The sequence below is a fragment of the Balaenoptera ricei genome, chromosome 2 (assembly GCF_028023285.1).
Source record: "Balaenoptera ricei isolate mBalRic1 chromosome 2, mBalRic1.hap2, whole genome shotgun sequence".
In the NCBI taxonomy this organism is placed as follows: domain Eukaryota; kingdom Metazoa; phylum Chordata; class Mammalia; order Artiodactyla; family Balaenopteridae; genus Balaenoptera; species Balaenoptera ricei.
In genome coordinates this window covers 153,539,566-153,554,242 of record NC_082640.1, presented here as the reverse complement: position 1 = coordinate 153,554,242, position 14,677 = coordinate 153,539,566, and the positions used below count along the sequence as shown (strand labels likewise).

The following is a 14,677-nucleotide window of genomic DNA, read 5'->3' as shown; positions in this document are numbered from 1 at the left end:
CCTTTGTAGCATCAATGATTGAGAATTCGGTTTTATGGTCTGACCATTTGGTGATTCCTATAAATGGGTGATTGAAATCTATTCTCTGTTACGTAAGAGAAGATAGAGAATCTGGTTTGTTAGTCTTTCTTGTTTATTTGTCTTACTGTCATTTTGAGCCTAAACCAATTAAGAATTTTGTGACCTCTAGGAAGGAAAATATCTATTTGTAGACTAATTTTTTTTGTTTGTTTGTTTCTGTGTTTACTCTTAATCTGTGGTTGAAGTTGTAGAGCTGAAGCTGTATTTTGAAAAAAAAAAATTTATTTATTTATTTGGCTGTGTCCGGTCTTAGTTGTGGCGCTCGGGATTTTCGTTGCGGCGAGTGGGCTCTTCATTGCGGTGCGTGGGCTTCTCTCTAGTTGTGGCATGCGGGCTCTAGAGCGTGTGGGCTCAGTAGTTGCAGCATGCGGGCTCTCTTGTTGTGGCACACGGGCTCTCTAGTTGCGGCGCACAGGCTTAGCTGCCCTGCGGCATATGGGATCTTAGTTCCCCGACCAGGGATCAAACCCACGTCCCCTGCGTTGGAAGGTGGATTCTTAACCACTGGACCACCAGGGAAGTCCCTGAAGCTGTATATTCTTTATGTGGTCGTGTGTCTATGTGTCTGTGATCCAGGAAGGCATTTATCTTGTTTTGTGAGTATGAAATGGTTTCCTATTTCTGGAGTGTATTCATAAATTATATGCCTGTGAGACCACCATGCAGATTGGGCCTTCCTCGGAGTATGCTGCAGATTCAGGGTGTCCCCTACCCTGGGTCTCTCCATCTGAATTTCAATGTGATGGAGGTGTTGCAGGGGAACACAAGAGCCTCTCATCCCCAACTCTCTGGTTTAGTGGGGCATGAAGAGAAGAGCCCTGATCTTAGGCCCACAAAAAAGTTTGCTTTGCCAATGGGGAGAAAACCGAACACACCAAAACACTTCTAATGTCTCTTAAATTAAAGGTACTCTATTCTGACTGATTTAGAGATAAGTACTTACATAAATAGAATATTCCTAAAGTTCCCAGATAATAAGAAAATTTATCTTATACTATTTTAAATATGCTGCACTAAAAAAATATTCTTATTATAATTTTAAGAATCAAGTTCACATAGTTAAGGTAAATCTCTGGCAAATGAGACTAGCTTAATTATTTTGGTTAATAAGCAAGCCCAGCCATATTCTTTCTCTTATTTATCAGTGTTAAGTAGGCAAATACATTTTATTTCGCTTGGGTTTGTTTTTTCCTAAAATTATATAGGTTACTTCATCAAAGAGTCTAACGCTATTCTTATATAATACTTAAGATTGTGAAAAATCTAAAATTTGGTTCAATGAAATAGAATCATTATTCTGACAAACTTTTAATTTCAATAGTAATTATGTTTGTAGAATGTCAGCTTGAAAATAATTTTCAAGATTTTTAAGTAATTTAAAATCTTGAACAGCTATTAAATTCGTTAATTAATGAATAATCATGAGATACCTTGATTTCTAAGTACAACAGAATACTCGATCACTGCTTACTAAGCATGACTTTAGTTAATACATTATACTTTGCTTCTTATTTAAAAAAAAATTTTATTTATTTATTTATTTATTTTATTTGGTTGCACCAGGTCTTAGTTGCGGCGGGCAGGCTCCTTAGTTGCGGCACATGGGCTCCTTAGTTGTCGCTCATGGGCTCCTTAGCTGTGGTATGTGCACTCTTAGTAGCAGCATGCATGTGGGATCTAGTTCCCTGACCAGGGATCGAACCCGAGCCCCCTACATTGGGAGCATGGAGTCTTATCCACTGCACCACCAGGGAAGTCCCTGCTTCTTATTTTAATATGCCATAGAGAGGATATATCTTTGGGTCGTGTTAATGAGTATGTTTTCATTTTTGCTACATTAAGAAGGTACAAAGGGGATGTGTGTGGCTGTACAAAGTTGTATTCTGTGTGTTTATGAACTTTGCTAGTCTGCTAAAATGCTTATGTATGATTTGTCAATGATCGATGCCCCCTAATTTTTGCTGTGAAATAGAAATTAGTGATTTTCTTAAACATTATAATAAATATGGGTGGTTGCAATTATGTTAGAAGTAATAATGACACACAAGTAAAACTATGCATGTTCTTTCATTTTTCAGGAAAAAAAATATTTAAAAAAAAGTCCAATACTCAAAATACTTGGTCTCAGGACCCTTTACATGCTCTTAAATTAAAATCCATTAAGGATCCCTAGAGCTTTTGTTATGTGGGTTATGTCTATCGATATTTACTGTATTAGAAATTAAAACTAAGAAGTTAAGAATATTTATTTGTTGGTTCATTTGTAAACAGCAGTGATGAAGCTATTTCATGTTAACATAAGTAACTTATTGTTTATACATTGTTTTATAATTTAAAAAATCTTTAATGTTCAGCTTAATAGAAGTCAGGTGGATTCTCTTATTTGCTTCTGTATTCAGTCTGATGAGATATCATAGATCATACAGCCACTGGAAAAACTCACTATACAGTCATGAGAGAAGGAGAATAAAAAAGTCAAATAAAGTCTTAGTTTTATTATGAGGATAGATTTAACCTTGCATACCCACTTAAAGAATCTCCAGGACCCTCTTTGGTCTGGAGACCACTCTTAGTTCTAAAGTAAAGTGTCAGTTTGTTCCAAAATATAAAAAAAGCATAATGAAGGACAAAACTCTGAAAATGACTTTGATTTGCCTTGGTTTATATTACCTGTGTTTGAAATGAAGCTGAGAAATATATTAAAATTTTAAGTTTAAAAAAAAAAAAAAAAAGGTCATGAAGAACCTAGTGGCAAGATGGGAATAAAGACACAGACCTACTAAAGAATGGACTTGAGGATATGGGGAGGGGGAGGCGTGAGATGTGACAGGGTGAGAGAGTGTCATGGACATATATACACTACCAAATGTAAAATAGATAGCTAGTGGGAAGCAGCCGCATAGCACAGGGAGATCAGCTCGGTGCTTTGTGACCACCTAGAGGGGTGGGATAGGGAGGGTGGGAGGGAGGGAGATGCAAGAGGGAAGAGATATGGGAACATATGTATATGTATAACTGATTCACTTTGTTATAAAGCAGAAACTAACACACCATTGTAAAGCAATTATACTTCAATAAAGACGTTAAAAAAAAATTTTAGTAAGTTCACTCAGTTCTGATGAGCTTACTTCTTTGCTTTACTGATTAATGCTTTCCCTATGATATGTAAGGTTATTCTTTTTGTGTAATATGCCTTTTTGTTTATTTTGTCTTTGATTATTTAAGGAAATAAAAAAGTATAGAACAAAGGTTCCTAATTTATGAATGAGCCAATATTATTTATGATCATGTTACCTTCTATGCTTGTTTTCCAATATTTTATTGTTGCTTTGAAAAATTAGGTAACCAAGTACTGTTTCTTAGGTAGCTATGATCCTATCTTAATCAGGTGCCCAATTTTTTTTTTTTTTTGACAACTCTTTTGTTTTTGCCTTCTAAAGATCAGATCTAAATTTAGGAAAAAAAAATTTTTTTCAGAATATCTTCTACGCCTAGCCTAAGACTATGTTTGAAATTTCCTAGAGGGCCCCTAGAAAGTCACGAAGATTTGTTCTTTCATCTTATAAAAAGAGAAGTTAGAAATAGTTAGGTTTGTTTGATATGTTACCATTACAGGAGTTTCATAGGAAGGGAGTTACTGTTACATCTGAGAAGAAAGGCTCACTGTGCTCTAGGTTAGGTTTATGCAGGTAAAATGTCATTAATATAATATTTCAGAAATTGTATGCTTTATGGGAAGTGTCTGGAGATTTGACAGTGCCCTTGCTGTTCATAATATGTTTTCACCCTCAGGGGAAACACTGACCAAAACTTTTATGAAATAGTTACCTACTGTATACCAAGAGAGAATCTTACTTATCTTCTGATATTATTGGTTACAGTAATAAATTAAGCACAGCTATTAAATATCTACTAGCTAAGGAAAGCCTCTGTTTTACTTTGATGCTGACCTGAAGGCTCTGCTATATAAGCTACAGTAAATAGTTTGTGTCTGCAAAAAAGACAGACTCAGAGCACTAGGGAAAAGGACAATCATAGGTATTTTGAACTATTGATGCTTCAAAGAATAGTCTCTAGGGTACAGGCTGCTAAGGTGATATAGCTTAGATAACTTTTGTACAGTACCAGTGGACTGAGTCAGGAATCCCAGGACTCTTTAGAATGAAAACAGATGGTTTCAAGAAAGCAGACTGATAACCCAAGATCTAGCAGAACAAGAAAAACATGAGACTAAATGAAATGTTAAGGGAAATAAAAAATATTTTAACAAATAATTGATTTGTTTGGAATATTGTTGATTAGTTTTAATATTCTATTGCTTTATGGCTCTAGATGTGTAAAACAAACTCAAGGAGACCTATATGGTTAATTAATACTTTTGTTGCTAAATAATCAGGGAACACCTATGAGACCAGTCCTTTTCTGTGATCAGTAATGATCTTTGTGATTATTTTGATCATATGGGGTGGGGGAGACACTGTTAGGAAAAATTAAGAGACTTTGAAATAGGAAGAAACAATTATTGGATGTCCAGTCTAGCGTATCCTTTTTGATTATCTATACCTTTCATTGTCTTTGAGCTATTTTACAATTCTGTAGGTGGTGGAAAATTTATAGTAATGCACACAATTCTTTAGTTTTTAGGGCAAAAAGCAAATACTGTTTACCTGAAACTTTTGGTGTTTTATAAAAATGAAAACTCTTTGCAAAGGCTATGTGAAACAGGAGGAGGTGGGGGTGGGGAGAGATTTTGAGGGAAGCAACTATGGAAAAGTCATTTCTCCTTGGCTGAGAAGAGGATAGAGGTCTGTGGGTCCCACAAGCAGCAGGGGCCCCTTCCCTCTGCCCTAAGACTCCCAGCCTCCCCATAATCCCAGTGCTATTAGCATGGCCCAAAAGAACAAAGACCTGAGATCTAATGGCATGACAAGGACACTCTAGATGTATCCAGCGAAGACTGGTGACCAGATGTGTCTCCTTGATGCTCTGTTGCCTCTTAAGCCCCTCCCAGTTCTTTGGCATAATTTTTGGAGGCAATTAACCCTATAGTGGCTTAAATAAAATTTCCTGCCAATTCTGTAGCATAGGTACTCACAGTAGAATTTAAGTTGAATCACATAAATAAATTTCTTGTGTACCTGAGTTTCTGCACTTAAAATTCATGTGTGCTACATAATGTTTCTGGATCTTTCCTTGACTTACTTCCCTGTCTTTTCAGTGACTAGTTTTCAGGCTCTGCCCTTGGGCTGAAGCAGATGTTCTCTCTCTTACACTTTTCTTTCTTTCTGCTACTGAAGTACACTGGAATTCTTTTGGGGACTAGAATTTGCAGGCTGGCAGGAGTTTGCTGCATTGATGCTTTCTCTCTTTCTTCCTGGTTCTTCTTTCATATATTTCCCCCTCAAGGAGTTAGGAAGGACAATTATTAGCTCCTATGGAATACTCTGGGTTGCCCAGTTCCTAAAAATCTCCTTCCTAGTAAATTAAAGGTTTAGTGTAAGTATCTTACCACACAGAGAGTAAAAAAGAGAAAACCAATATGCTTTACTATATTGGCTGTTGACCTGTGAGCAAATCCCTGGGATAAATGACATCTTTGTTAGCACTAATAAAGAAGGTTATGGATGAGAAGTGTTCTGTTCTTACCATAATTGAGCCTCAATTGCCAAGCCTATGTAAGCTATAAGCTTGTTGCCTCTTCAGAAGTACTGGAAAAGCAAACTTCCGGTCTGCCAAATAGGTACTGTCCCATAATTAAGTTCATTAGCAACCAAGATAAGTTTTATATGAAACACTCCCTGGAAATAAGAAATTTAAAATTTAAGTACTCTTAACTTCAAGGTTTGCCCTCGTGATGCTCAGAGCACTTCAGGCAGTTTGATGGTAATGAAAACAGACATGTTGCAAATTATTTCTTATAGCTTTGCTACAATGCAGACCTCAGCCCCTAGCCTTTGTGATCTTGGGAGAGGACTGCAGCAATCTGCTCTACCCAGGGCTCAAGACCTCTAGGAGAGACTTTGAGGGAAGACTGACCCAGCAATCTGTCTGCTGTGAAGAGAATACCTACCTACATTTTAACACCTTCACTCCTGGATTTAATTTGAGATGGTAAGCTCTCTGACTTATCTGCACTGCATACCTTTTAGAATGCCCAGAAATTTCTGAAACCCTGTGGATTTTCAGCTTTGTGGGAGTCTGGTTATGGATACCAGATGACTACCACACCACTGTTAATCAACTGCATACTTCATGAACCTCATTTTTTCATACCTTTTCCCCCATGGACACACCCCCTGATGTGATGATGACATCAGCACGACTGATACCCTCATTCAAGGCATTGAGTAAGTCATCTGGGCTGGAAAAAAAATAAAGACAAATAAATTAACACACAAGGAAAAGATTTTAAATATAGTGCCAACTAAAAACTAGACCACCTATTCAATAAGTAGGCATTAACATAAGTACAGCACAGAAGTCTGTATGAAGTGGGAACCAAAAAGGTCTCTGCACAATAAAAGCATAACTCATTGCGGAGAAAGAAACTTGTAAGTGTGGAAAGAGTAGTTACTGGTACTTTCACAGGCTTTTTACTCAACAAGGCAGTATAATGAGGGGAGACAGTGCGGTGTGGATAGGCTGCCTAACCATCCCAGTTTGCCTAGGAATATCCCAGATGTAGTGCTGAAAGTTACATTTCCTAGGAAATTTCAGGTACACCAGGACAGTTGATCACCCTAGGTGTTGGAGACTTAGGACTCTTTAGAGGGAATATGACTTAATTTAGTTAGGCCTTAAGAAATGGGCTGAATTTTTACAGGTGGGAAGGAGTGGGAAAGGGCCTTGTAAGCAAGAGGATCTGACTATGATGAAGCCTGTGGTGTTCTAGATGAATGGGGAAAATGAACTGCTTGAGTGAGGGACCTGACTTGAAACGGCTGGGATAGGTAGTGTAGGGCATGATTTTGGAGGGCCCTCAAGGTCAAGAATTTGAACTTCATCTAATGGGAAAAGGGTGGGGGGGGGTCCTTAAAAATATAAAGAGCCAGTAGGTGTTTATTGGGAAAAGGGTAGAGAAAAAAAGAACAAGGAAGGCAGAGACAGTATGAGATATTTTGAGAGGATAAAGGGACAGGGTGAATGTTAGGATTGAAATTAGTGAGATTCCTGACAGTCAACTGAAAAGACAAGTGCACCAGGCCCTCTGATTGTACAGATGGAAGGCCTGGGAGGAAGGATGGCATGAAATCAACAGTCTTATCCTATGGATGTTAGAAGGGTTGCAAAGGCCTAACTTGAGATTGATCAAGTGAGAAAAAAACAAAATGCCAAGCATCAGGGTTTCTGGAGGAACAGGAAATCAGGGAATAGCTGAAAGGGACTGTTTAGTCACAATCTTAAATGCATACAAAGCTACTGGGCAATGTGCACTGCACTTGCATTTACCTTCAAATGATGGGAGTACAGAAAAGGTGCCTTTTGAGGAATATTTGTTCAGCCTAAACCCTTGTTTTCTAAGAACTTTTTATTCTGTGGAGAAGGGAGGTATTCCCCTTTCTCCCCCATAGACATCTAACATGTACATTTAAAAAGGGAACAATCCTGGCTTCTGATGCTCTAGTTCTTGCTTTTAGTCCTTCTTGAGGCCTATTCTTGGTCTTGTGCTCCAGGAGACAACTCTTCCCATAAATCTTCCCATAAATCCCTCCCTTTGCTTAAACTAGACTCAGCAGGTTTTTGTTAACTTGAAATCAAATGATGTCTCAATGCGATAGCATATGTTCTCCCAAACCTCTCGTGGTAGTGAAGTTTGTTCATATCCTTTTCCCTTGATGCACTATTTCATGGGAGGATGAGGAGGAGGGAGAGGAGATGAAGGAGGAGGAGGAAGAAGAGGAAAAGGAGGAGGAGGAGAAGATTTGTAACTAGCACAAATTTTATCCAGGGGTGACAGAGGTAAGGAGAGGAACTTGAGATCTACCCGAGAGGCTCTGCAGGAGACAAAGTTGGGAGGTGGCACATTACAGAGATTAAGGGTGTGAACTCTGGAGTCATACTGCCTGAGTTTAAATTCTGGTGCTACTACCTGCTAGATGTAGAACCTTGGACAAGTTGCTTAACCTTTCTTTGCCTTAGTTTTCCATCTATAAAGTAGGGATAGTATAGGGTTGTTATGTGGATTAAGTAACATAATATATATAAGTTTGTGGGATAGTACCTGGTACAAACTGAGTTTTCAAGAAAGGTTGGTTGTTGTTGTTATTACTGTGGTACTGACAAAAGTTATCATACAAACATAACAACCTGGCAGAGTTCAACTTTAGCATATTTGACTGTTTTTATTTAGGAGAATATCTATGACTAACACAGAAGAAAATCATAGATTGGACCTCAAATACATTCACAGAACTGTATGTGAAAAGCCCAAAGGGCTCAATAAATAAGCTAGGCCTGGTTCCAGCCTGAATAGTTCCATTTACTATTAGGTTCTCTTACTGACTCTAGATAAAATTCTCCTGCTCCTCAAGCACGGGCCTGTCCATGAGTGTACCAGAGGTTGTCTGGCTTTGGTGAGCAAGCTCCCAAGGAGACAATAGTAAAAGTTTGAAAAATGGCTCACATGAGGTTCAATCTACAACACAGAGATCCTTTGAAATCATCCAGTTAATTGCTTATGCAGCCAAAAAGATACCCAAGTATTCAGTGAAGGTAGGATCTATGTGTAAAACATTAAAAAAAAAAAAAAACTTAAAAAAAAATCCCTGACATGAATTTTGAAGCTAATTTGGTTGGGCAAACATCTTGGAAGAATTATATTAAAAAATGGGTGTATTTTTGAACTATGTATTTTGAACAGAGTTTTCATCAATCTTTTTTGTTTAGCTTTAGGGAAAAAATAACAAATTATTCTTTTGTACTGAAATACTATAAGATATGTATGTGATGGATTCCTGATCACTGCGTGCCCAGCACTCTGGTTCCCTTGCCTTGCTGGATCATTAAGCTGAGCCAAATGGTTGGCCTATGGAGTAAGTGGGAAAAACATCACAAACACAGGGTGGTGTGGAATGTGATTCAGGTGAAGGGACAATGACTATTATCCACACAACATATATTTTTGTGTTAGTATAAGAGACATTAGCTAATTCTACCAATCTTACAATATTTAATTTATAGCTTGTCAACTCTACAGGATTATGGCAAAGTCATTGGAAACAAAGCAGCAGTGACATACACATCGACATCTTTGTAGGTGGGTAAAGTTCCTGGGACAGGCTAGCTGATGGCTGCAAATAAACATACTTTTCAGTGATTTTTTTTCCCCCCTTATTCCTTGTTTTCATATTATCTGGGAAAGACTTTTTTTCCTATTTTGTAAAACTGCAGAGTCATCAACTCTCCACATGATATTTTCTAACTTGCAGAAATAAACTAAAAGGAATTTTATACCAAGCAAGTCCTTACTGTAATTTATTATGTTTCAAAGAATACACTCAATGCTGCTTTCTTCTCTGTGGCTGGTGGATTCACAAAATCACTAAATCTTAAAATTGGAAAGGTTTTTGGGGGTCATTGTGCTCAGTAGCAGAGCTGGGAGCACTCTTCAGGGCTTGCCCTTCTCTATCTCCCTCTGCCCATCTCTTTAACTCTACTTTCAGCTGCATACTTCTGGTGTGTGGGATCTAGTAAGAGATCATAGCTTACAGGGACAGGGACCAATGTATGGCAATTGTCAGAGGATTTGTAACTTCACTTACACTGCATGATATACCTCCATTTATTATTTCACAATAAATCTCTGAGGTAGATTGAACAGTATGATTATGCCTATTTTACAGAAAAGGAAAGTGATATTCAGAGAGGCAAAGTAGCATATTAAAGGCTAGGTGGAGCAGTAAGTGGCAGAGCTAGGACTAGAACCTCTGTTTCCTTGTCGAGTGCCTAAGCAGAGTGACTGTCTAGTTTTTTCAGGCATATGATATGTCATACAAGGAAAACTCTCATGAGAATGGACCGTTATGCAAAAGCATAAAACAGAGGATGCTAAGGCAGCAGGAGGAGATCTGTCTGGGATGACAAGAAAAGTGTATCTGTGAACATGTTAGTTCTGCGGAATGAAACAAACATAGTTCTGAATCCTATATTCAGATGAAAACTAAATAAGATTTTGATTAAACATAACTTAGGGCTTGCTTACAAGTCATAAATTTGCTCTCTTTTTTTGTGATTCATATTTTAAATGATGAAATATTTCTCACATAAGATAACAGTATAACACCCATGTATCCATCTCTCAGATTTGACAAATGCTAATATTTTCCCATATTTATTTCATATTCCGTCCCCCCAACGTTTTTACTTTTAAGAACTAAAAACTGAGTTTGCTTTCTAAGACTAAGAGATTACTCTGAATAATGATAAAAAATAGGTAGCAAGGATTATAATCATGGATATTATAGTAGGATAAAAATAATTCATGATTTTCTCAGTTTTGTTAAATAGAGAGCATAGCATATTAATTTTTGCAAAGATAGGAGAGTAAAATGAAAACATAATATGACCGTATATGTCTTATATATGACATTACTTCCTATACGTAAGATCAGTTGATATTTAAGAAATAAAATTAATGACAATAATTCTCTTGTTTTAAAAGAACAGTACACTGTCACACTTATGTGTTAATTTTACAACTCTATGATGTAGGCAGGGCAAGAGAGGTCAATGAAATTCACAGAGGTAGTGACAGGTTCAAGGTCACCTATGTTCACTCTACTATTCACACTGTGAAAGACACTTTGTTATATACATCATCAGAAAAAAGCTATTTATCATTTTTATCTTAGTATATAAATATTATTTGTGTATGCCAAATAGTGATGATCAAAAACCATAACTTGTACTTTTTACATTTGAAATATCTTCTCACCATTGCCACTGGAAGGGATGTTCAATTAAGCAGATTAGTAAGTTTTCTAGGTATATACCAGTAGCTTCCCTTTTCTCAAAGAGCAGCAGATCTTAAAGGGATATTGTGATATAATTTAATTCTTTCTTCATTAAAAACTGCAGTTTTAATTAGATTTGAAAGGTGATTAACCATTTCTTTAAAGATAAATCTAATACTAGCATTAATCTTGATTTACTAACACTTTCTATCCATTTTCACTTGAAATAAGTACCTACCCATGGTTTTCTGAGAGTACCAATATTATATGAAAACATTCTATAAGAGCATTGATTTAGTGCTAAATGCTAGAAATTTAAGTACTTGGTGACAGTAAACAGAACTGTCAACTGAAGCCTGAGTGTGTCAGGGCCTAGAATCCAGTTTTGTCTCTACCGCTGGGATGACTTTGAAAAGTGAACATCATTTCTTGGGGTCTCATTATCCTTATTTGTAAAATGAGAACATTTGGACTAGGTCCTTTCCATGTTTAACATTCACTGATTTAAAGCACTAGAAGCTGATTGGGATGCAGTTTAAGCACAAAGGTATTATTTTTAAGTTGACCCAGAAGTCTACTTAAAAAATACTAAGACTGCCCTATCCCTAACAGCTGGGAAAGCCCAAACCTTCATAACTAAATGTCCAGGAAGCACTGAGGCTTCAATAGAAGACTGGCAGCTTGCTATTGCTGCTTTGCCAATTCAGGAGTTGTGACTTCCATGCCTTTTACCACTTTGATCCTCTTTTCCACTACAACTACATTCCCATCAGGTCTATGGCACCCTAGCAGCTTCTTGAGGGCTGAGGGTGAATACAACTCTCAGTAGGTAAAGGAAAATACCAGCAATTTAAGCTGCCAGCAACTGGAGGGTGGAAGAGTAAGAACGATAGTTAGGATGGCTCTTAGTGAAATCAACATGTTGGGGGAAATAGATAATTTTAACAACAACAAAAACAACATACAATTAAAGCACTAATGGAGATTCATTTACAACCTTAAAAGGATGTTCTGGAACAAAAAATATAATTTTCAAAGTTTAAAATTTAGTAGATGAAGGTGAATATAGTCCCTGTTGAAACTCAATTAGTGGCATGGAAAACCAAGTGGTAGAAATGTCTCAAAGAGATGTACAAAAATATAAAATGACACAAGTCATGCAGGAGATGATAAGAAATTTGGAGGACACAGCAAGATACTGACATATTATTAATAGGAATCCCATATGGGAAAAAAGGAACTGATAGAGGGGGAAAATAGAGGAAAATTTCATTTATTTGGAATGACTTGGGCTTAGAGATTGAAAAGATTTACTAAGTTCCAGGTAAGACTGACAAAACATTATAAACCTAAAAATGTCCTGGTTAAATTTTATAATTTCAAGGATAAAGAGAATATCTTACAAGCTGTCAGACAGAAAGATTAAATTTACTAACAAAGAAAAAAAGAATACTGGTTTTGGACTTCTTACCTACAATACTAAAAACTATAAAACAGTAGATTAACATCAACGTACTCTGAGAAAAAAGGCTTGCAACCCCCAAATCCTATATCCAGTCAGACACCACTCACCTGTCAGGACAGAAGAATAATATTTATGAAAATGTAAAAATTTAGATAATAAATCAACAAGTAATGTTCTGGAAAAATTACTCTAAATGAAAAAAATTAACCAGATCAGAGATCTCAAGATAGGGGAAGATGAAGAGTAGAGAAAACACTAGTAAAATACACACACATTTATAAACTATATTACTAAATCTAAATGAATAACAATCAAATCAACTGGGGGATTATAATATATGTACTAAACATGGATTTCCCAGAAGTTGTAGAGACATACTGCAAAAGAAAACTTAGTAATAGTCTAGATTTAAAAGCATTATCTCAGCAATGCCTAAAAGCTGAAGGAGTGGGAGGAGATGGGAGAAGTAAAAGTGTTCTCAAAGTCTCATTGGTGTAGGATGTGCATGGAGGAAACGGGAAGGCCTTGTAGGAGGGATATAGTGAACACCTTTTAAAAATATAATAGTGGAGAAATGAATATTTGATTATTAGTATCAGGAATTAGAAGGAAAGCATGAGGGGGATGGTAGAGTACAGCACACCTTCTAAAATAATGAGTGAAAGGGAACAAATAGCACCTGGATCAAACCAACAATAGGGAAAAGGACAAAGAAGAAATAACAAAGTTCTATTAATAGTAAAAATAAAGTAAGATGGAAGGAAAAAATATCAAGAGAATAATATATAGCAAACTTTATGGTAAAGCAAAATGAACGTCAAGCTAGGATCAGGGTTACAGTAACCTAAGGCAAATGAAAGATTGAGTTTTTTAAAGCTCAATTCCCATTTGGATGTTATTTTTAAGGGATACACTTAAAAGAGATGAAAGAATAAAAATAAAAGGTATGCCCAGAAGACACCAGGCTAATGTAAATATTCAAAAAAGCAGGAATGGCATTTTAATGTCAAAGTGGAATTTAAAGTCAAAAGAACTAAAAAGGATAAAGAGAGGAAACTAATTGTGATAAAAGGCAAATTTATAAAGCTGATACAATAATATATGACTGTCTCACAAGTCATGTTCTCATTTTATCTAGGCTTCTTGATTGACCTACCAAATCCCTGCACATTGTAGGCACTCAAGAAATGAATGAACACTGGCCTCAAATTAATCTCTCCACAGTAGCTTTGGGAATGAATAATGTACAATATTTACAACTATAATGATATTATGGGCAAATAATATTATCTGTGGGTGGAAGAGAAGATACTACTAACATTTACGTAATCATAAATAGCACTTTCTTTGAGAGGCTGTCATGTAGAAGAGGGAGTCAGTTTATTTGGTGTTGCTCCAGGCAGAATTAGAACTAATGGATAAGAGAAACAGGGATAAAGACTTTGGCTCAGTGTAATAGAAAAACATCCTTGCCATAACAGCCATCCAACAATAAATGTTCTCCTCATGAGGAAAATAATATTTTTCTCACTAAAAGCATCAAACAAAAACCTGATGGCCAGCTGTTAGAAATTTTCTGTAACACCTCCACTGAGTAAAATATTGGAGAAGCTAACGTGAGAAATTCCTTTCAATTCTAAGATACTGTATTCTATGGAAATACCAAAATTTATATAATTAACACAATGACTATTTTCTCTTCATGTATAGACTGAACCAGAGATGGAGAAACTGATGCAGGCATTGCAATACAATACTCAGCTTGTAGATCACACTTGTCTCCCTCTCACTTTTTGGACTTCAGGAACATTTGACTATTTGACTTGAGTGAAAAAAATAGAAGCATTTTTCCTCCCCCAAGCTATGACATTCACCTTCATCTTGGAAGATGGTCACCAATAATAATAATAACTCTTCCTAGAGTTGTAACTCAATTAGATGTCAAAAAAGCTTAAAGTTAATAGAAAGGTAGATAAAAGAGAAAGGAGAAGTATATCTCAAAATAAATCTATCAGAAAATGAATGTGGCTTTCTCAAGACTTTACATACTAATCAGTTTCTGTGAAGGAGGAATATGTCTAGAGGGTATGATATCTTTTGACTATTATATCTTCTCAGATTTCAGTGGGTATTGGGGGTCCACTTTCAGTTCAGACTCTGCTTTTCAAAATTTCTATCT

At 36.5% G+C, this 14,677-nt stretch overlaps 1 protein-coding gene across 4 annotated transcripts in view; it reads right to left on the bottom strand.

Annotated features, from left to right (window-relative positions):
• The window catches only part of GPHN (gephyrin), a 626,292-nt gene that overhangs the window by 23,145 nt on the left and 588,470 nt on the right, over positions 1–14,677 (bottom strand). For all 4 annotated transcript variants that reach the window (XM_059914468.1, XM_059914469.1, XM_059914466.1 and 1 more), the window contains one exon: positions 6,355–6,442. In XM_059914468.1, the coding sequence (XP_059770451.1) occupies positions 6,355–6,442 (88 nt within the window). The remainder of the gene's footprint in view (positions 1–6,354; positions 6,443–14,677) is intronic.